Below are 23,461 nucleotides of genomic sequence, written 5' to 3'. Positions count from 1 at the left end.
TCTAGCCTTTAATCTAGACAACGAGCAACCAGATTATGATATGGATTCAGAAGATGAGACCTTATTAAATAGACTTAACAGAAAGATGGAAATTAAGCCTTTGCAATTTGAAATTATGATTGACAGACTTGAAAAAGCCAGTTCTAATCAGGTACTGTACATTGTAAAAATGTCTTTTGTCTTGTAAAATAAAGCTACTAATTCATTTTCTTTAGATCTAAAAGTATATTGTATTGCGTTTTACTGTCTTTTGAATTTCCTTTCCTCACATCCTAGAATTTCTGTTTATAATATTTCTTGAACTGAATATGAATACTTAAGCATAATTTCTTTTTGTGGGAGTGTAAAGAGTACTGTTCTGACATTTTTATTGTTGGGATATAAAATAATACTAGTTACAATATTATAATATCTTCTTGATCCTTTTCATAGGGCTACCTTTTTGGTGCTTCAGTAACTAAATTTGCTTGGTTGGGTCTCTAAGACATCTCATACCAAATCTTGCTCAGTTGCTCAGATTTATATTAAGGTACTCTTACTATTTTAAATGTATTTTAGTTTTATTTATTTATATATTAAAATTTTAAGTGAAGGAAAAATTATTCATAAAGTAGTGAATTTTTCTTAGTGAGACAGTCTTTATTTGGTATACAGAATTTAAAATGGTATGGTCTTTCTGGAAAGTAGCATATGTCAAGTATAAAATGTTTATACCTTTTTAGTAATCCTACCTCTAGGAATTATTCTCAAGGATAATAATTAGTGAAAATATCAAAGGTTTTTAAATAGTGATGTTCAGAGTAACTTACAGTCTTTATTGTGGAATATCATACAGCCATTCAAAATTATTAGTTCATTTTATAATTAGCTATTTCAAAACCAGGATACAGAAATGTTTAAATGGAAATGAGTTTTATTTAAAGCCTTTACATTTATACTTGTGCATAGAATAAAGAACAAGAAAGTCCAACAAAATGGCAGCAATGATAATATTTAAGTGATGGACTTATTGGTAATTTTTTATGTTTTCATTCTGTTTTTCTGTTTTCCAATTTTACTATAATCACGTGTTGCTGTTGGAATTAGATTTTTTTTAACTATCTTTTAAAACAATTTTTGATATACCTGTGTGATATATTAATATGCTAATTGTTATTAAAGTAGTAAGAAGTTACAGATATAAATAAACTTTTAAAAATAGTCTTAAAACTTTTCACTAGTTTACTCATGCAAACATTTTCTCAACTCCCAACTTAAGTCTCTTGAATTCCTGAGGCATTACCAGCTTTCAGAACATTACTAAAAACTTTTATATTGTAAAGTGACTTTGCTCATATTTAGCCTTTCTACCAATCTCCCCTCCCCCCCATCTTAATGGAAAGTAAAATGTAGTGTACTATCCAAAGAAATACATTGAAAACTGAATTTTTAAGAAAATGTCTGTCTTGTTTTTTTAATTGGAAATGTGTTTTAATTATCAAATTGATATTCATAGTAATTAATGCTCATAATTTTTATAGGATTTTGATCACTGGCATCAGATATAGTTTCAATTTTTCTTTATATACACATTTTCCTAGCAATCTTAGGCTCAATCCATCTTTTGGTATTTCTTCTGTTTTCCATGATTACTCAGAAATTAGTCAAGGTGGCCAAAATTATATCATCAGAAACCTTCACCTCTCTGTTCTTTAATATGCTTTTCTTCAGTCAGTAATATTTTTTAAGTGCTCAGGTGAACGGGAGAGGTGACAAAAGTTCTCACCTTGTGGAGCTTATTTTCTAAGTAGGGACAGGATAAACAAAAAGCATGTAAATAATACAATTAACTATACACATACATCAATATTATTCTATTTTAGTTCTCTTTGCTCAGTGACAAGCTTCTAGGCTCTAAAGCAACTGGATAGGCTCAAAGCATGATAGTTACCCTCAACTCCAGATAATCCTATCTCTCCCGTGACTCAGAACTCAGGATCATATATATATTTTTTTTTACTCCTTCCCTTTAGTCTCTTAAGTTTCTAATTCTGATTCTTCCTTGTGTGTGTTCCTTGAATATTTCATTTTCAGTTGTTTCTCCTCTCATTTCTTTGCTCTGCCCCCAAATTCTCTGCCAAGAGTCCCTATATTTGACCCTTTCTTTCTTAATAAACTACCACCTATGCCTCTCCTTTTTCTGTCACTGTTAAATTTCCAAAAGATTAACCACCACAATCTATTTCAGTTTATAGAAGTTCTTTCTATAAGGTCCACCAGTGAGTGACCTTCTAAATTGCCATCCAAGAGTTTCTTCTCAGCCTGTACCCTACTTAATATCTCTGTAGTATTGGATGCTGTTGACCTCCACATTTCCTGGTTCTTGCCGTCTTCATCTCCTCTTTCACTGCTCCTCTACATATTATTTTTGCTATTTTCTTCAGTATCTGCCCTCTGAATTTATTATTGTATTTCAAACTACTACTGCAGGCCCTCTTACATAGTGTTCTTGTGACTCTGACCTGCATCTTAACTGCACTAATACCCAGTTCTAGAGTTTTTATATTGTTCTCTTATTGTTTAATTTGTATTTGTGTTATTTTACCTCTTTGGCCATATTGTAAGTTTCTTTAGGCTGTGGATTTATCTTAAAATTTGTTTATCTTCCTCACAAACTATAACCCAATGAGTAATTAATTATTGACTACTATTGTTTAATTGAATAGTTTACTAGTATATATAAAACATTAATGTTTACATGTAATTTATTCATTTGTGTATTTAACATGTGTTCATTGAAATTGCTTGATCATCAGTTTTGTATATAAACAAACTAAATGATCCTCATCCTCATGGAGCTAGTAGCAGTCTAGAAGAAAAGGCCATACGGTAGAATAATTTTTAATCTCCCCATTCTCAAACCCCCAAAGTAAGTAAATCAAACAACTCAGACCTGTCTTGGAAATAGTAAATTTACCCCAGATGCTTTGCCAGTTAAATACTGTTTTCTTCTGCTTTCTAGTAGACAAAATGCTAAGTGGCAGAACTTTTTGCTGAGGTTCAAAAATAGTAGAATTCAGATTTTGTGGGGTTTTAATCATGTGACATAATTTGGGACTACTTTACCCGCATATAGTTTTTGCCCACTCAGATTAATGCTGTCACCAATGATAATGGTGATAGTGATATTAATTGCCTTAGAATTGCTACAGATAATTTAACAGAATGATTAAAACCAAGATTATTCAATAAAATAAAAAATTTGCTATATAATATAAAAACCAGTTGACTAAGAAAATACAGTTAACACTAGAAAAAATTGTCAGGATGTTCAACTGTAAATTGTATATTGAATTCTTATGACCTGAAATACAAAGAGGGTAATTAACGAGGCAGAAGGAAATTTCTAGCAGGAGCAAGAAAGCATCAGAGGCAGTGTTTTAATCCCCTAATGCCTCTTGCAACAGGATAGTGTTATTTTGATAGTATTGTTATATAAGAAACTTACTACTGCTCTGCTGGTTGACAGAAAGAATTCGATCCCTCTCCCCAGTCTAAGATTAGATTAAGTTTTTTATTTACTGAGTGAATGTTATAAAAATTTATCAGAAGCAGAATGACCAAACAGCTCAAGCACGTGTAGCATAATCACAGCTGTTCCCATGGTCCCCAGAGCCCATGAGAGCTGCTAATGATGCTGTGATGCTGTCAGCATGAGGGGGAATTTCATTACATCCACAAAGCTTGATTCTTACTCTGCCACTGTCCTTGTAGACTTTGGAGGCATATATCACCATTCCAGAGAACTTCACCCACAGTAAAAAGGAAAGTGTCCGTTTAAAGTTGATGTTTGGAAATATTGATTCTTTTCATTTGGTCTCATGTTCCAGCCTCTGGCCCTCCACTTTAAAGACCAAATTGCTCAGCTTCTCAGATGCATTTAAGCTAATTCCACTGAGACCTTGAATAAACTAAAGAATGGACACTTAAAGTTTTAATGGACTAGAATACTTGAGTTTACATTGTCAGTGTATTTTCTTCCTGTGGCCAAACTACCTTGGCAGCCAAATTATATAAGAAACCAACTAATGAGCCCTAGTAATTCTGTCATAGGACTGGAAGTCCAAGTGGTCATTACATTATTCCATGAAGTTATACCAATGTAAGTCAGATCATATCAGAAATTTATTTGATGGATCATGCCTTCTTCAGATGACTTCATAAAAGCAACAGATCAGTTCATATGTGGATCTTATAATTTGAGTGAGAGAAAGTTTTGCCTTTCATTTCCAAGTTTTAGGGAAACATTTCTTCTGAGATATCAGAGATTTTAAAATTAATCTCTAAAATGATAGAAGTAAAAAAATTGAGATAACATCCTTCAGTGAGGCTTTCCAGCACTAAAACTCCTCCATGATGTTTTTCTAAAATTCACTGTAAATGGGTATGTGTAACCCCAAGTCCATTCTGCTAACATTGATTGGCCTGATATTATAAGGAAACAGATGTGACCTAGCAAATTTTTACTAACATTAGTTTGAGATTTGTTCTCATTATACTGGCTGCATTGATAAAGGAGTAGATTCCTGAGATACCAATGTCAGAATTCCTAGAGAAACCATCCTAGGACACTGTCATGTAACAGACAGAACGAGTGTTGAGAACAAAGATTCTCTAGTATATAATTAGCTTGGATAGAGGAATTGCTTTTATCTGTAATTGGTACAAGAAATTCGAAATTACATAGTGTTGAAACTTCTGGAAATGTGCCAAAAATTTGTCCTTTTACAATTTTAAAACAGTCATTATATATTTAGTTGCAATATGTTAGGACATATAAGGTTGGGCAAAAGTAGGTTTACAGTTGTGAATACATGAAACACAGAGTTTAATTCTTGGATTACTATTGTGTTATTTTCCATATGAACAACTGTAAACCTACTTTTGCTACACCCTATATTTATCTTTTACTTTGGAGAGGGAGAGAAAGAAACCTGTATCTTCTAGTTTCTGTTGATAAATACACAGAAAGAAGTTAGAGTTAGACTAGTGAAAATTGGTAGTTCCTCAAGTGTGTAGAATCATAGAATATTAGAATTTTGAAGGACCTCAGTTGTCTTCTAGTTCAAGACTTACCTGAGGCATAAATCTATTGTAGTCTTCCCAGCTATCATTCATCCAAGCTTCTTAAATATGTTACGTGGTCGTACTCCCTACCTATCAGGGCAAAATATAAATTTTCAGATAAATCTCCTATTAATAAATCCTTTGTTTGATTGAATTGTGTTTTCTGCCATCGTGATATCTGATCATAATTGTTTTATTTGACATCACACTTTTTACCAAATGTATAATTTTAACTTTTTTGACTTCTCTTTTTCAAGCATTGTAGTTGATTATATGTAATTTTTTAAATTTAGCTTGTAACACTTCAAGAAGCAAAACTGCTGCTAAACGAAGATGATTATCTTATTAAAGCGGTATATGACTACTGGGTGAGAAAACGTAAAAACTGCAGGGGGCCATCCCTCATCCCCCAGATAAAACAAGAGAAAAGAGATGGCTCTACTAACAATGACCCTTATGTTGCCTTTCGGAGGAGAACAGAGAAAATGCAAACTCGAAAGGTAATGTGCAAACTGGAATTAATTGAATGTACCTTAATAGTATTTAAGACAAGTATTTTTTCTGCTAACAATTTGAATAATTTTCAATACTTTGAAAATAAAGAGACAATAATGATATTGTTGAACTTTATGTTAGAAATCCCGCTCTTCAGTAGATTCTATTGACCAATTGTATACAGTTTTTACCTAATCCCATGCCCCTTATAAATCTATTGATCATACCATTTTAGACCTGCAGTTGAAGTGATATGAGGAATTATATGTCTTTATGTACCTTGGATGATCGTGGGAAGTAGGGAAAGATTCATTTTCAAGCCTGTTATGCCAACAGTCAGAGGTAGTACAGTGGGATCTTTTTCTCCTTTTCTGAGTTGTCGGGTGTGTCAGATTTCAGATTGATAAACGTGTTCCCAACTGGCAAGTTCATAAGCAGTAGGAGCCAGATTTTTAAGTAAGAGGTCTCATGCTGTGGAATGACATGGTATACAGGAAAGCATTATTTCAGAGGAGTATTCACTACCTTCCTTTTCTCATAATTAACAGTAAGAACCACACATGGTAACACATTCTCTAACATTGGAAAATATTAAGAACATATAAATGTAAAAACCGTAAGGAATTATAATTGGAGGCAAAGCATTTTCTGTGGATTTCTGTTTCTCCTAACATTGAAAGCTTGTCCTCATCAGCTGTTAGTATAACAGCTGGGAAGCTTAACAGCTGCCAGGGATAGTATAGTTTAGGAGAAACTCGCCTGCTGGTTAACAAGCAGAGTTATATAACTTTTTCTTGGATTTCCCAAGTGTAGATGCATTCCCTAACCTGAGCTGAGTTTTCAGTTTGGTGTTTTAGTTCTTAATTAAGGAAATCTAAGATATTTTATGAAGATTTAGTGCCTTAGAAAAGACTAGAGTGAGATAAATTTGTAAATATATTAAAACTTATAGATTATTGGGCATGAGGAAGGAAAGGTTTATCTAAATCATTGAAAGATTTGAACTGCCAGTTGCTTTTAAAAAGAAATGTAATTAATTTAGATATATTGCAGAGCATAATCTTTTAGCATTTTCTTGAAAGAAAAGCATAAGAAGTATTTATTGCATTTTAAACAATATTCTAACTGTTGAAATATGTTTTATTCTTAAATAGGTTAAGTTACTATTTTCTAATCAGTATTGAGAATTGCTTGTAATGGTTTCTTGTGTTTATGTGCTTTACCATTGTGTAATAACTAGTCCAGCTTTTTCCTGAACTCTTAATTCCAACCCCTTCTCTTACCTGTGGTGTGGTTTCTTTTCCAGTAGTCTTTTTATTCCTCTCTGTTTTCAGTTGTGGGACAAAAGACTATTCCCCTTCATGCATGCTGTTGCTGGTAGAAATGTTGAAGTTTCAAAATGAGAAAGTTGGGAAAGCTGTTAACAATGAGTACTCCCACCACCCAACCCCCGCCCCAGGTGTTTAAGAGGTGGGCAAGCATTGGGATATGCCAAAATGAATACAGCTAGCAAAGATTCTCTGCTTCCTTCTCTATTGCCACAAAATGCAAAGACTAAAAGTAAAGACTTCTGAAATACTTGCTTGGTACTCTAGAATTTACTTTTAATTCACCAAACTAATATTTAAGTACTTTAGGCCATTCTTAAATGAGGTAGTCTTAAGGCACCAGCAAGTCTAAATGTACTGACTGGGAAATCTTGAATCCCAGTATACATTTAGTATGTTTAACCCCAGAGAAACAACTGTTAGCATCTGTGCCTTCTCTCCTCCCTCTCTGTGGACCAGAAGAAGGAAGACAAACAGGAGAGGGAAGTCTCATGGTAGTGGTTGTCAGTCTGACTGCACATAACAGTCACCTGTGAATTATCCTTGGTTATAAAAAGATCTACAGTTAATTCTAAAGTGAAGCAGTTTGAGAACCATTTCCCCAGAGATTTGGCAGTAGGTCAGAACTATATGTTACTGGAATAGGAAGAAAAGAATCGGCCTTGAACAGAGACACTTGTGAAGAAGAACAGAGGGAATGAGTGGGTTTGAATGTGGGGGGTAGGGCCATCTTAAAAGCATATAGAAAAGGTGTCAGTATGAACTCATGGACTTTAATACAGTGGGGCCTTGACTTACGAGTTTAATTCGTTCCGAGACCGAGCTCGTTAAGGAGCTCGTTAACTCAAATTACTCTGTCAACTCAATGCAAAAACTGGGCGGAGAGACAGCTGGTATCTCAAAAAACTCGTTAGTCGGGACACTCGTAAGTCAAGCCCCCACTGTATATTGATGCAGTCAGATATAGCTCTGTGCATGTGTATAGCTCTAATATATATAGCTTAGAGGCCCGGTGCACGAAATTTGTGCATGGAGGGGGGCAGTCCCCTCAGCTCAACATGCACCCTCTCCAATCCGGGACCCCTTGGGGGATATCCGCCTGCCAGTTTAGGCCTGATCCCAGGCTGCTGGCTCCTAATCGCTCGCCTGCCTGGTCGCCCCTAACCGCCCCCCCCCCCCCCACTGCCGGCCTGATGGCCCCTCCTGCCTCTTCGTGCTGGCCTGATCACCCCTAACTGCCCCCCCCCCGCCAGCCTGGTCACCCCTCACTGCCCCCCCAGCCAGCCTAATTGCCCCCAACTGCACCCTCCCCCCAGCCCCTAACTGACCCCCCCCTCCCCGCTGGCCTGGTCGCCTCTTACTGCCCTCCCTGCCGGCCTGGTCACCCCCAACTGCCCCCCCAGTCTCCCCCCCCTGGCTGGTCTCACCTCATGGCCCCCCTGCCGGCCTGGTCGCCCCACGGAGCCTGCTTGTTCAGTCGTTTGGTCGTCCCTCACTAACCCACCTGCCAGGCTGGTCGTAGGCAGCCATCTTGTGAGGGTGTGAGGGTTAATTTGCATATTACCTCTTTATTATATGGGATTACATACATATTTCCTAACTCTGTTCTCTGAGAGGGTTTAGAAGCAATGACTCAGTAGCAGTGGGCATGCTTAGCATGTAGATTGTGACTTTAAATCCAGTTTTCATAAAAAGGAACCAGGGCTCCTTAGAAAAATGGTTGATTCCAGGTCTGGGGCTGAGAAAGCATAAAGAGAAGCTTGGAACATTCTTCTCTGCCAGAAAATAAGAATGTGATTAAAATATGTTGGAGCCATGTCAGAAGGAGGACTCCACTGAGTAGAACTAAGAAAGTTTGAGTGTCAGAATAAATAAGAGTAATGGATAAACAGTAGAATACAACTAACCTATGAGTCCATCCTAATATATAAAAAGCCAGGGGCCGTCATGACCGAAACAACTGGACGGATGACCGAACAGCAGGCTGCATGGGGCGACCAGGCCGGCAGGGGGGTTAGTGAGGGATGACCAAACGACTGAATAGCAGGCTGTGTGGGGCAACCAGGCCATCAGGGGGTGCAGTGGGGGTCGATCAGGCCAGTGGACGGGACAGTTGGGGATGACCAAGCTGGCAGTGGGGACAGTGAAGGGCGATCAGGCCAGCAGGCAGAAGCAGTTAGGGGCAATCAGGCAGGCAGGCAGGTGAGCAGTTAGGAGCCAACGGTCCAGGATTGTGAGAGGGATGTCCAAGGGGTCCCAGATTAGAGAGAATGTAGGCTAGTCTGACGGAACCCCCTCCTCCTTCCCCACCCCCTCCATGCATGAATTTCATGCACCAGCCTCTAGTACTGATATAAATGGATGGATGAGTGGATGGTTGGTATACAGACCCATAGATAAGAGAAAGGTACTCTTTTCCTTATAAGAGAATTGCAACTTATAAATGTCAGTGGAATGATTAAATTTGAAAATCACCATTTGGCAACTACCATAGTAATCATGTTTCAGGCAAAAGTTAGAATCAATGGATATAAAACTAGTAGGAGGAGATTTGATGAAAAACAAGATACAGAGTTTTATAGCATACTTTTTAATTAAAAAAAGGAAAAATAGTAATTTAACTAGAGAAACCTGGCAGGCGTCATCGTAATCAAGTGATCAAACCTAACATCAGCACTAATAGGACAAATAGATATAATTTAACTTGTATTATAATCTTCTTTACTACTGTGATAGTCCCACTAAAAATATATAACCTGAATTTAATTGTGGAAAACCATCAAAGAAACCCAAATTGAGGAACATTCTGTAAAAATAAATGGCTTCTACTCTTCAAAAATATCAAGGTCACACCCGACCTGTGTGGCTCTGAGGTTGAACATCAACCCATGAACCAGGAGGTCATGGTTCTGATTCCTGGTCAGGGCACATGCCTGGGTTGTGGGCTCGATCCCCAGTAGAGGATGTACAGGAGGCAGCCAATCAATGATTCTCTCATCATTGATATTTCTCTCCCTCTCTCTGAAATCAATAAAAACATTTAAATACATGTATATATACTGTATATATATAAAGGTTATGATCACTGTAGACAATCAGATTAGAGAAACATGTCAACTAAATGCAGTTTTATCCTGAATCAGATCCTAGACAGAAAAAAATATTATTATATTTTAATGAATTTTAATAATAAAAATTACTGTTGTCCCACTTAATGCCCTTTTTAACAAGTTATGTAAATATATAAAAATATAACAATTATATATGTTGCTGTTAAGAACATTAGTAGGACAATTAGATAAATATGAATTAAATCTATAAAATAGATAATAGGAATACATCATGTTAGTTTCCTGATTTTTATAATTGCTGTGATTATATAAGATAGTATTATTTTTAGAATATACACTTCAAACGTGTTTAGGAATAAAGGGGTATTTTATCTTACATTTTTTTTCAAAAAAAATCTTTAAAATACTACTGTTAATAAACATATGTGTATATGTTTCATAGTTCATTTGGGCTGCTGTAATAAAAACACCGTAGACTGGCTGCGTGGCTTAAACGCAAACATACGTTTCCCACAGTTCTGGAGGCCCGGAAGTCCAAGGTCCAGGCACCAGTAAATTCAGTGTCTGGTGAGGGCCTGTCTCCTGGCTCATGGATGGGCATCTCGCTGTGCCCAGAGAGCTCTCTGGGGTCTTCTTTGTAAGATCATTAATCCATTCCTAAGGACCACACTGATAACCTAGCACCTCCACCTCCAAATACCATCACATTAGGAGATTAGAATTTCAACATAGGAATTTTCAGGAGACACAAACATTCAGTCCATAACAATATGCATATATATAAACATATAACATATGTGCATGTATCTGTATATAGAGGGTGAGACAAAACTAGATTTATAGTTGAGTACATGAAACAGTTTTTCTTGTTTATTAATTATTGCATTATTTCCACACAAACAGCTGTAAGCCTACTTTTGCCTCACCCTATATACATAGAGAAAAAGATAAAGCAAATATAAAATATTAACATTTTGGAAATCTGGTGGAAGATATATGAGAATTCTTTTTTTTTTTTCCTATCTCTATTTCTGGAGAGAATTTTTCAAATTAAATCTTTATTGTTGAAAGTGTTATATATGTCCCTCCTTATCCCCCGTTGACCCCTTCTAGCCTGCCCCCACCACCCACCCCAGGCCTTCACTACCCTATTGTCTGTTATATGAATTCTTTATGCTATGTAATTTTTTTGTAAATCAAATTATTTCTCTCCCCCCCAAAAAAAAAAAATTTTTTTTTTTTGTAAATCTGGGGAAAGGAAAAATTAGGAAGGGTAGTTATTTGGGCCTACAGAGAGCAGGAAGTAAATGAGTAAGACAGGACAGAAGCACATAATTCAAGAGGAACCTAGTGAAGAGGGAGCAATCTTAAAAGGTTCTCGTGCTCTTCTGGATATTGTTCAGCTGGCTTGTAGCCTTGTATTATTATTTATTACTAGAGGCTCAGTGCATGAAATTCGTGAATGGGTGTAGTCCCTAGGCCTGGCTGGCGATGGAAGCATGAACATCTGGCATGGAAGGGCAGGTCACTGCTGACCTCTGGGCCCTGGGCAGCACCTGCACCCCCTCCACCTGAGTCATCAGGCCTCCGCCCAGCTCCCTCAGCGCCTGGTAGCCTAGCAGCGGCCCCACCCCCTGCTGCCTCTGCCTGTTGCCATCTATGGGGTGATCAGCAGGGCATTTGGGCCCCGCTTGCACTGCCTTGGCCTGGCGCTGCCTGCTTGCCTCCTCCACCATCCCACCACAGTCCCGCTCTTGTTGGGGCCCATAGGGGCCAGCAGCACCTCCACTGCTGCCCGCTGCCAACGCTGTGTCACCGATGCCTGTCATGTTCTGCGCCGTCTCCCCTGGTGGTCAGCGCACGTCATAACAAGTGGTCGAACTCCCGGCCGAGGGGACAATTTTATATAGGATTAGAATCTATTTATCTCTCATTCTTATAAGACTTTAAGCTTTCTGCGGATAGGGGACATGTGCAGTATCCTGCACAGAGTGGACACTTTAATATTTGCTGTTGATAATGTTAATTATTTTTCAATTAGAGAGCATTATTGCTGCCTGTTTAACCCCTCTTTCCTCCAAAAAATTGCTTAAAATCATACATTAGATTTTGCCTTTAGTCATACACATAGTACTGAAGGGAAAAAAGATTTTCCTCTTGATGAGATAAAGGGATATCTTATTAACATAGTATTTCTTAATGTTTGATATGTGGTACCTTAATGGGACTTAGTTTAGGTTATGTTTTATATGTGCTGATAAACTTTAAAATACAAGAATCTATGCATAAAAGAAAAAGAGAATAAAACTTTGAATCTTTCTCAAGTTTTATTTTCTCTTCTGTAATCCTCCAGCATGAATTTTGGCTTTCTTCAGGTTCTTTTTAATAATCATACTGCATTATTAGGTCAAGGATGGAAACAGTAACTTTTATATACAAAGAGGTGCTGCTAATTATAGCTGAGCCTTCTCTGGTTATTAAACACAACTGTCACTAAGTTTGTTCAAATTGTTTCTACACTTCATAGTAAGAACTTAATACTCTGAAACTCATAGTTATTACTAAATCTCTCTTCTACTGTGCAATGAGGTGCCATTACAATGAATCATGATAATCTCATTCCTTGAGAAACATTATATTCCACTTTTAGTTTTATATCTGAGTTCCTGAAGTGAAGCTTTGCTTGTCGTTGTGCATGTTTACATTGTAGTATATTGAACTTTCCAGCCCCCAATTACAGAGCTGGATGGATGGATAGAGACCCATTTTGGCTATTTTTAGGTAACCTTGATTTGAAGGAACTGTTCTCTCTGTCATTGGAAAACACCTTGCTACAATTTAAATGGACTGCATTTTCTAATACACTAGGTTTTGTTTCAGGCAGATTTTTAAAATTTGGTTACATTGGAATTAGCCCTTCTATGCCATTCCATCTTTTCAACAGCTGGTAACACTTTTTTCTGAATATTAATTGAGATATTTGTTTAAACTTACATTTTCAGAGCTAGATAGGTTTTTTTATGTGGTTGTTGGATGACTTTTTAACTTTTACATTTAACATTTTGACTTTATAGAATGGATTTGTTGGATGAAACTAGAAATGTGGATAACTGGATTGTTTATTCTTTTTAAATTGTCTTTATTTTCAATAGAATCGTAAGAATGATGAAGCCTCTTATGAAAAGATGTTGAAACTGAGACGAGAGTTTAGTAGAGCCATAACAATTTTGGAAATGATTAAGAGAAGAGAGAAAACAAAACGAGAATTATTGCACTTAACCTTAGAAGTTGTGGAAAAAAGGTAACATTGCTAAAATTACATACTAGTGGCAGCTTTAGCCAACTTATGGGCAATATACCAGATGAGAGAGAGAGAGAGAGATTTTGTTGTTGTTAAATTTAAGACAGTTGAAATTGATACTCTAACAAAATCTTTTTTCTTTTTTTTTTCTTTTTTTTGGAAGAATTGTGGTTGCTACTTGTTCGTTTTTAAGCAGATTGTTAAAATTTGGAGTACAAATTTTGGGGTATTTTTGTGTATAGTATAGATCCTCTAATACACCTGATTTTTTGTTCTTGTTTTTGCAGAATCATTGAATTGTATTTACAAAAGAACCTAGAGATCATTTTGTCTAATTCTCTGTATTAAAGTTTCTATTAAACAAAATTTGAGGGAAATTAATGTTTTATTTATTGTATTTTTGATTAAGTAGAAATATTTTTTGTTTTAATGCATTTTGAAAATGTATTCTCTAATTTATTAGTAATTTTCCTGCATAATTATACTATCCCTAAACCTAACAGAATTTTATGTATTTTCTGAAGTTATCATTTCCCAGTGCTTCAAAATATAAAATATACAAGAAATTCGTCTTATGTATACGTAAGAGATTTTTTGTTTGGGGGTTGTTGTTGTTTTGTTGTTCATTTGTTTTAGTTACTAAATCCCAATTATGAGCTTCTTTACACATGCAGATTTTAAGTATCTTGATTAATTGTTGGCTCTGTTTGATTAGTTGTGTTCCAATTAATTGAGGTATCATTGGTTTTTCTTCATTTTTAAAATGTGCAACTTTTTTATATTACCTTTTCAAGATATCATTTGGGAGACTATGGTGGTGAAATCCTTAATGAAGTGAAAATCAGTAGATCAGAAAAAGAGTTATATGCCACTCCAGCAACTCTTCATAATGGAAACCATCACAAAGTCCAAGAATGTAAAACTAAGGTGAATATCCTCTGGAGAGAAGCATGTATGGTAATATGATTTCACAGTTATTGCTTTCTGCAGTCATCTTATAGTTTGGTTAAAGAGAGTAATTAACATGTATTTAGTTCTTACTATTTGCCAACACTTTGCTTGGAATTTTACATACATATGGCTTAGTAATTCTTATAACAAGCCTTTGAGATAGATTTTACTTCTGTGTGACTTCCAGATCAAATAGCTAATGAGTGGCAGATTCAAGATTTGAATCTAGATCGTAAACCAAGGACGATGTGCTTTCTACTGTGCAAGCTGCTTCTGTAGAGAATAAGGTTAAAGTTTAGTTATTACCTTTAGCCTTAGCAAATCCTGCATCAAACTTACTGGCAGGCATCAAAATCTAAAACTAAAGCATTCTTTATTGAGACTATTGAAAGTTATTCTTGTTGTCATCATCTTTGCCAGAACCAGCAATTATCAGTTGCTATCTATACTTCATGATTTGAAAATGTCCTCTAACTTCTAGACTACAATTTTTTCCTAGTAATCACAGTTTCTTAGACTAAAGAATTACATTTATTCATTATTCTCTTGGCACAGTGATTAAAATATTCAATTATATTTATTCAGTATTCACTTGGTACATTGATTAAGTATTTAATAGATAATACAAAAATTAGTCAGATCTTTAATTTTAGGAGCATAGATTTAAATAAGGAACAGGTATTAACTGAAGCATTAGATGATAAATCTTTACTGTGTAGCAAGATTTAAAAGCGACTTAGGGTATTTGTGGAAAATTCATCTTTTAAAAAAATGTACACAATCCTCATTTTTCATGGGTTCATTCTTAAAGGTCAAGGAAGAATGTGGAGCAGGAAAACTCAACTTCTTTACTCCTTTACTCAACTCATGTCGGTTCAAACACCAAAGTTCTTTCTTATTAATCACAGGCATCTAGCCCACTTACCTCATACCCCTTAAATCACATTTGCCTCTCTAACCAGCCAAAATGTTATCAATGCAAAAAATGTCATTTTCTAAGTTATTTTTTAAATCCATTTTATATAGATCAATGCTTTTCCTAGGTATGTAATTGGCAGGCATAAAATCTGAAAATCTCAGCCCCAAATAAATGACAGAATTAGTCTTTATTATATATTGATTCTTACTAAGAATAAACACTCAGCCTATTTAAATCCTACTTTTAGATACATGGTTGCATCCATAGTTGTTCTACAATATAACAAAGTTAACTGTATTTACTTTGTCACATACCCCACCTTAAAATATAGGTAGCTTCTAAGAAGTTGGATTTTCTTTTTGGTGGTGTAACTGTACCCATTGTATGAAACAATTTATATCTCACTAAATAATTTGGCATTTAAACAACATTTTCATTGTGTGTACCATTTTGACCCTAAAGTAGTTTTAATAAAAATCTGGGCTACATGGGGAAATGTATAACTTCCTAAATATTTTACACTTTTCATATTGCTTGTACTTTGGTGCTCAGAACAGTCCTTTTCAAACTTTTTTTTTAATATATTTTAATTTTTTTTACAGAGAGGAAGGGAGAGGGATAGAGAGTTAGAAACATCGATGAGAGAGAAACATCGATCAGCTGCCTCCTGCACACCCCCTACTGGGGATGTGCCCACAACCAAGGTATATGCCCCCGACCGGAATTGAACCTGGGACCCTTCAGTCCCCAGGCCGACGCTCTATCCACTGAGCCAAACTTGTCAGGGCCCTTTTCAAACTTTTTTAAGTGATAGGTCCCTTTTATTTAAAAGAGTGCCAGTATGTTAAAACAGAAACAGCTGCTCTGTTGAGGAGAGGTGGGGGCTGGAAACCCACCCCATCAGCCTGCCTTTTGCCATATGGCCTCTGAAGTACCAACAGAACTCTGTGGAATTTGAGAATGGTTTGATTATTGTTCAGTTGAGGCAGTAATTATACATTCTAAAATGTGACTTTTTTTCTAGGTAATAAGCTATTTCCCCTAAAAAAAAAAATTGAGTTTTTTAAAGTTGGAAATAAGTAGAAATAAGTTAATGAGTTCATAATCAAGTTTTAAAATAAAAATAGTAATTAATTTTCATCATTAGTACAGTGATAAAACTAAAATTAAATGTAAGTACTTTGTAAATGCTGGATTGCAATAGAGCAATTTTTAAAAATCACTAACATCTTAGTTTAAGTATTAATAACAATAAATAAAGCAAATTTAAGTACCATAATTATTTTTATCATAACTTATAGACAGTAAGAAATTTTTTAATTTATGATTACATAATTTTTGCATAATAAAAGCAGTAAATAAAATCACCTCTGGGGTAAAAAATGTATGTTTTTCAAAGAGCAGTATAGTTTTCATGATTTCTAAAATGATTTTCATTTCTTCCTTTGGGGGGAAAATCGTCATGTTAACAGCACCCTCATCATTTGTCTTTGAAAGAAGAGGCTTCTGATGTGGTTCGTCAAAAGAAGAAGTACCCAAAGAAGCCTAAAGCAGAGGCTTTGATAACATCTCAGCAACCCACTCCTGAGACATTGCCTGTGATCAATAAGAGTGACATTAAGCAATATGACTTTCACAGCTCAGATGAAGATGAATTTCCACAGGTGCTTGTTTTAAAACTATTTTAAAAACATTTCCTTCTAGTCTTTTATATTGCTATATTTTAAAACATAATTGACATCTTAGAGTTTTGATTCTTGCTCTCTTCACCTAATGGTATAGCATAAATATTTTCCACATTATTTATATAGCCATTGAAATGGTTTTTATTTTTTGTTATTTTCCATCAGTAGGATAAAATTTATTATGGAGAACTTGGGTGGTTTTCCATTTTAAAAAAATGAGCATCTCTATCTTTTCTCTCTATTTAAAATAGATTATTAGAAATGAAATTACTGAACCAAAGATTATTAATATTTTAAGACATTTAATACATAGTCCTATCTAATAAAGCAGGAATATGCTAATTGACCATCATGCCATCACAAAGATGCATTCACAGCCAATAAGGAGGGAATATGCTAATTGACTGTCCAGCCCTCAAAGATGGTGGCACCCACAGCCAATAAGGAGGGAATATGCTAATTGACTCCCACTCTCTCAAAGATGGCAGCGTCCACGCTACAAGATGGCTGGCAGTTGTGGGCAATCAGGCCTGCAGGGGAGGGCAATTGGGGGCGACTGGGACGGCAGGGGAGCAGTTAGGCGTCGATCAGGCTGGCAGGGGAGTGGTTAGGGGGTGATCAGGCTGGCGGGCAGAAGCAGTTAGGGGCAATCAGGCAGGCAGGCAGGCAGGCGAGTGGTTGGGAGCCAGCAGTCCCATATTGTGAGAGGGATGTCCGAGATTGGAGAGGGTGCAGGCTGGGCTGAGGGACACCACCACCACCCCAGTGCATGAATTTTGTGCACTGGGCCTCTAGTTATAAATATTCACCAACAGTAATTCCCTTTCTACCAGCATTAAGGTTTACAGCTTTTAATGTTAATTTTGCTAATTTGTTTAGCAGTAACTATTTGATTATAAAGATGATTTAGAAGAACTGATTCAAGTTTTAACTTGTAAAGGTAAATCTCTGGTTTATACTGCAACAATCTTATAGAAAAAAAATGTTTGCAATTAAAATCTCAATTTTACTTTCATAAGTGCTATTTTTAAAATAAGACGTTGCCCTGGCCAGTTTTGATCAATGGTTAGAGCATCGACCCTTAGACCAAAGGGTTGTAGGTTCCATTTCCAGTCAAGGGCACATACCTTGGTTGCAGGTTCCCCAGCCCTGGTAGCAACCAATCAGTGTTTCCTGCTCTCTCTCTCTCCCCCTCTTCCCTCCCTCTCATCTTTCTCTTCTCTCTCCCTTCCACTCTCTAAAGCATTTTAATATTTTTTATTGATTTCATAGAGCAAGAAAGAGAGAGAGATTGAAACATCAATGATGAGAATCATTGATCGGCTGCCTCCAAGCCCATAACCCAGGCATGTGCCCTTGATGGGAATCAAACCAGGAACCCTTCAATCCCCAGGCCGACACTCTATCCACTGAGGCAAACCAGCCAGGGCCCCCTTCCACTCTGTAGAAATCAATGGAAAAAATATCCTCCGGTGAGGATTTAAAAAAAGATCTTTATTTTATATAGTAAAAGTTCAATTTTTAAAAAATTGTTTAGCACCTGGTCTAGCAATATCCTCTTTCTTTTTCTTTTCTATATGGTATGGGCAACCTACAGAGAATACAGTAACAAACAAGCTTTCTCATATTTTAACATTGTAACTTATTTGCTTTAAAAGAAATTTAAATACAAAACAAATAAAAAAACACCGTCACAGATATATTTGGAAGCAAGACTGTTTATAAAACCCTTTATTGTAACTATTTAAGAATCTAGAGTTTATATAAAACTAGAGGCCAGGTGCATGAAATGTGTGCATGGGTAGGATCCCTAGGCCTGGCTGGCAATCAGGGCCCATCTGTGGGGTGACTGGTGGGGCGATGGGTGGCCCCCGCTGGCACCTGCCTTGGCCAGCCTGGTGCTGCCCACTCGCTGGCCCCACCCCCCGCTTCCATAGCTGGTCACCTCCCTCTGCGAGGTAATCAGGGGGCCCCCCTGGCACCCACCTTGGCTAGCCTGGCACCACCTGCTCACTGGCCCTGTCCCCTGCCGCTCTGCCAGTTGCCTCCCTCTGCAGGGCAACTGGTGGGGCAATCATGGGGTCCCCGCTGGTACCTGCCTTGGCTGGCCTGGGGCCTGCGGGCTGGGGCAGCTCCTGCATTGAGTGTCTGCCCCCTGGTCGTCAGTGCATGTCATAGCGACCGGTTGTTCTGCCTGTCATTCTGCTGTTTGGTCAATTTGCATATTAGTCTTTTACTATATAAGATATTTACTTTGGCTAGATAATATTTTTTACTCTTTTGTCACTGATTTAGTTTTTTACCCTAGATGATATATTAGCATTATACATATTGTAACCAGTGCACTAAGATGTGTTTAATTTAGTATACTCTTGAAAAGCACTTAATGAAATAATTTATTACTTTTGTCAGAGGATCATCCAGTTAGACTTAGGCAGGGCTTTGAATAGCCATGAAACATTAATTAAATGACCATTTTGAAAGAATGAGGGAAGTAATGTCTTAACAAATAGTAGGTTTCCAGATAGAAAATGTAGGGAAGGGCTGTAGGTAGAGAAAACAGCATATTAGAGAGCACTGTTTTCAATTTGGCATTGCTGGAGCATAAAACACAAAAGGGAAGAAAGAATGAACAGAATGGTGCCTGGAGCACTACCCAGATAGCAAATGGTCTCTGTCTATCTTATACATATTGGGAAACTATTGAAGAATTTTAAATCAGAATATGACAGATATAGATATATATTGGCCTTATACTGATGGTACTTGTGAGAACCTATAATGTTTTGCTATACAGTCCCTTTAAGAATGATACTGTGTGCCCTGGCTGGCTTGGCTCGATGGATAGAGCGTTGGCCTGTGGACTGAGGGGTACCAGGTTCGATTCTGGTCAAGGGCACATGCCTGGGTTGTGGGCTTTATCCCCAGTGGGGGACGTGCAGGAGGCAGCTGATCAATGATTCTCTCTCATCATTGATATTTCTATCTCTCCTTCTCCCTTCCTCTCAATCAATCAATCAATAAATAAATGAATAAATAGAATGATACTATGGGATACTATGACCTATAGAAACTTTTCCCTTATTGCTAGCATCAGTCTGTTCATCCTGATAATAGGGCACACTTAACACACTAGTCAAACATTAAGGTATCTTCATATCTGTTCAAATTCTCATGTTTATTCACATAGTCCGCAGCTCCCATAACCACATGAAAATTGTATTTTGAAACTTTGAGGTTCCTCTGAGTCCTTGTACAAGGTCTTTTGACAACCCTCAAACATTTTTATAATGGTATCCCCATATTGCTGAAGTAAGTATTTACCTACAGTTGGACATCATTCAGTGAGGCAACTATTTAGAATGTAGCTCTTACAAAATCAGGATTTTATTGGTAAAAAAAAAAAAAAATCAATAAAGTAATCATGCTTTTTCTTTGTCCAATAAACAAGGAAAAAAGGAAGACTTAAGAGAACAAACATTTTAACCAGACTTACCCACTGGTTCACAGCAGAGCAGAAATAAAACTCCTGTGTCGTCTTGATCGTGCTTCTGGTTTTTCTAAAGTGGCTATCTCTTCCTATAGCTCAGACCAAATCCTGAAGTCCACACCTGGGGAATGATGGTTGGGAGGAAGGGGTGGTATGCTTTATGCAAAGAATTTCTAAGACTGTGATACTTTCTGTGTGCATTTTAGAAGATGTAGATGATTGGCAAAGGAAACAAAGTATAAAACTCACATTTGGGATTTCCTTTCAAGTTTCAGGTTTGGGGCTTTGTTCTGCAGGAAGAAGAATCTACCCTAGCTTTCTATTTCTGTATCCTCCATAGGGCTGGTAGAGATATATTGTAACCTCAAACAAATGCCTTTCTCCCCTGGATGACCCTACTCAGTGGTAATTACCACAGTTTGGAAATAAATGTGGTAAAAACATTTTTCTTCTCAAAATAGGAAGAGAGGGATTTGTAAGGCTCAAAAATTTGCAAGTTAACATAGGAGTGATTTGTTGTTTATGATCAGATTCTAATTTTAGATCATTACAAAGATTTATCTATTGACTTTTGGTAACTCCTAAGTAGAATGCCTCATTCCTCGTTTTTCAGGTACCGTCCCCAGTATCAGAACCTGAAGAAGAAAATGATCCTGATGGTCCCTGTGCTTTCAGGAGGCGAGCAGGATGCCAGTATTATGCTGTAAGAACTTTATTTTTTGTGATGTGATGTTTTTGTGAACTGGAATTAACAGGTAACTCTTGTCAAGGTGACTTAGTCTTGATCCAGAAATTGGAAATCCTTCAGCATTTTTTATTTAATACCCCCTGTGCAGATACTAGTAAAAGATGCTTAAAGGTACTGAGTTCTTTCAAAGGATATCAGAATTCTTCACTTGGAAATTGATGACTCATATTTTAGAAATCTAGTCTCACTTTGGACTTTTAAGTGTAGCTATAGCTCAGCAGTTAATGAAAATTACTCAGTGTCATTGCTATAGTTAGGTAAGCCCAGAATATCCAATTGAACCTTTGATGACTGCCGAGTATGTATGCCCATTTTGTGCATACATATCCAGTAAGTATCAAACATAAAGGACCATTTTTAAACTTTCCTATGGCAGTATTTTATCTGGTCATTATATGTATAACTTTTTGACACACTTAGAAATTACTCTGTGCTATTAAGTCAAGTTTTGGTGTAGCATTATATCAAAGAATGGCCTTCACTCCCAAATGTTTGGGTTTTCAGATAAGGTATAACTATATAGTTATGAGCATGCCTTTCATATATGGCTTGTGGACACCTTTTGTCATACAGCTTTTTCAGGGTGTGTGTGTTTAATGTAGAAGTGTAGGGAGTTGTTTACAAATTATACTAATTAGAGAAGAGGAAAATTATTGAAGGGGCAGAAGTGCTAAGACACAAAAAAATAGAATAATAAAGGGGATGAGAAGGTAAACAAGTGGACTATATGTTCTTAAAAGTAAAGAGAAAGTGTCAACTTGACCCATGCATGCTTAAAAAGTGTAATTTTGGGTGCAAAAAATTTCTTCTGGTTTATCTCAATAGAAAGCTTATTACTAACTTCACTATCTTTACTTTTTTACATAAATGTTAAAAGCCATGTTAGTCTTTAAAGATATATTTCTTTTTAAAATACACCTTAAATGTGTTTATATTTATAAACTAAATTCAGTTTGAATTTTTAAATTTCTGAATATCTAAATTTAATTGTTTTCTTAATGCTATAGTTACTTTATTTTTATCATGATTTAGCTTTTTTTCATATCAGATTTATTCCATGAGTTTTAATTTATTTTTTTTTTTCTTTGCAGCCTCGTTTGGACCAAGTTAACCATTCATTTGAAAATTCAGAATTGGCAGATCTGGCTAAGTTGAGATATAGGCATTGCCTTACAACACTCACAGTGCCAAGAAGATGTATAGGATTTGCGAGGAGGCGAATTGGCAGAGGTGGAAGGTAAACTATTTGTTTTGACCTGGATTTAGTTTACAAGATAGACGGAAAGTTATAGGAAAACTAGAGGCCCGGTGCACAAAAATGTGTGCACTGGGGAGGGGGAGGGGGGCCTTAGCCCAGCCTGTGCCCTCTCGCAGTCTGGGACCCCTTGGGGAATGACCACCTGCTGGCTTAGGCCCATTCCCTGGGGAATTGGGCCTAAGCTGGCCATCAGACATCCCTCTGGCAGCCCGGGAGCCCTCGGAGGATGTCCACTTGCCAGCGGCAAGCAGGCCTAAGCTGCAGTCGGACATCCTTAGCGCTGCTGAGGAGGCGGGAGAGGCTCCTGCCACAACCGCTGTGCTGGCAGCCGTCAGCCTGGCTTGTGGCTGAGCAGAGCTCCCCCTGTGGGAGTGCACTGACCACCAGGGGGCAGCTCCTGCATTGAGCATCTGCCCCATGGTGGTCAGTGTGTGTCATAGTGACCAGTCATTCCCAGTCATTCTGCTGTTAGGGTCAGTTTGCATATTACCCTTTTATTATATAGGATAGAGGCCTGGTGCACAGGTGGGGGCTGGCTGGTTTGGCCTGAAGGGTGTCCTGGATCAGGGTGGGGGTCCCGCTGGGTTTCCTGGCCAGCCTGGGTGAGGAGCTGGGGGCCGTTTTCAGACTGGCCACAGCCCCTTCGGGGTGGGGGTCCCTGCTGGAGTGCCTAGCCAGCCTGGGTGAGGGGCTGAGGGCCGTTTTCAGGCTGGCCACATCCCCTTCAGGGTGGAAGGTCCTGCTGGGGTGCCTGGCCAGTCTGGGTGAGGGGCTGATGGCTGTTTGCAGGCTGGCCACGGCCCCCAGCCACCCAAGCTCCCAGTGAAGGCTGGCTGGAAGTAGGTATCTGGGATTTAGTTATCTTCTATAATTGAAACTTTATTGCCTTGAGTGGAGGACACAGCCGGCCAGGGCAGGCTGGAAGCTTGGCTTCCTCCATCGCCGGGGCAACCAAGCCTCCTGCTTACTCCAGCTCCCTGGCTGCCGGCCGCCATCTTGGTTGGGTTAATTTGCCTATAGCTGCTCTGATTGGCTGGTGGGCGTGGCTTGGCATAGCAGAGGTGCAGTCAATTTGCATGTTTCTCTTTTATTAGATTAGATGTTAAGTT

The 23,461-nt window shown here is 37.5% G+C and overlaps 1 protein-coding gene across 4 annotated transcripts in view; it reads left to right on the top strand.

Moving 5' to 3' along the window:
• Window positions 1-23,461, top strand: part of EPC2 (enhancer of polycomb homolog 2) — a 127,121-nt gene that overhangs the window by 87,492 nt on the left and 16,168 nt on the right. For 3 of the 4 annotated variants that reach the window (XM_059704531.1, XM_059704530.1, XM_059704533.1), the window contains 7 exons: window positions 6-151; window positions 5,400-5,606; window positions 13,153-13,301; window positions 14,096-14,228; window positions 16,644-16,835; window positions 20,960-21,049; window positions 22,186-22,331. In XM_059704531.1, coding sequence (XP_059560514.1) covers window positions 6-151; window positions 5,400-5,606; window positions 13,153-13,301; window positions 14,096-14,228; window positions 16,644-16,835; window positions 20,960-21,049; window positions 22,186-22,331 — 1,063 coding nt within the window. The remainder of the gene's footprint in view (window positions 1-5; window positions 152-5,399; window positions 5,607-13,152; window positions 13,302-14,095; window positions 14,229-16,643; window positions 16,836-20,959; window positions 21,050-22,185; window positions 22,332-23,461) is intronic. The other variant, XM_059704532.1, reaches the window with a different exon arrangement.

The sequence above is a fragment of the Myotis daubentonii genome, chromosome 7, assembly GCF_963259705.1.
Source record: "Myotis daubentonii chromosome 7, mMyoDau2.1, whole genome shotgun sequence".
Lineage (NCBI taxonomy): Eukaryota > Metazoa > Chordata > Mammalia > Chiroptera > Vespertilionidae > Myotis > Myotis daubentonii.
Note: the sequence above shows the minus strand (reverse complement) of the source record. Positions and strands in the feature narration are given on the sequence as shown.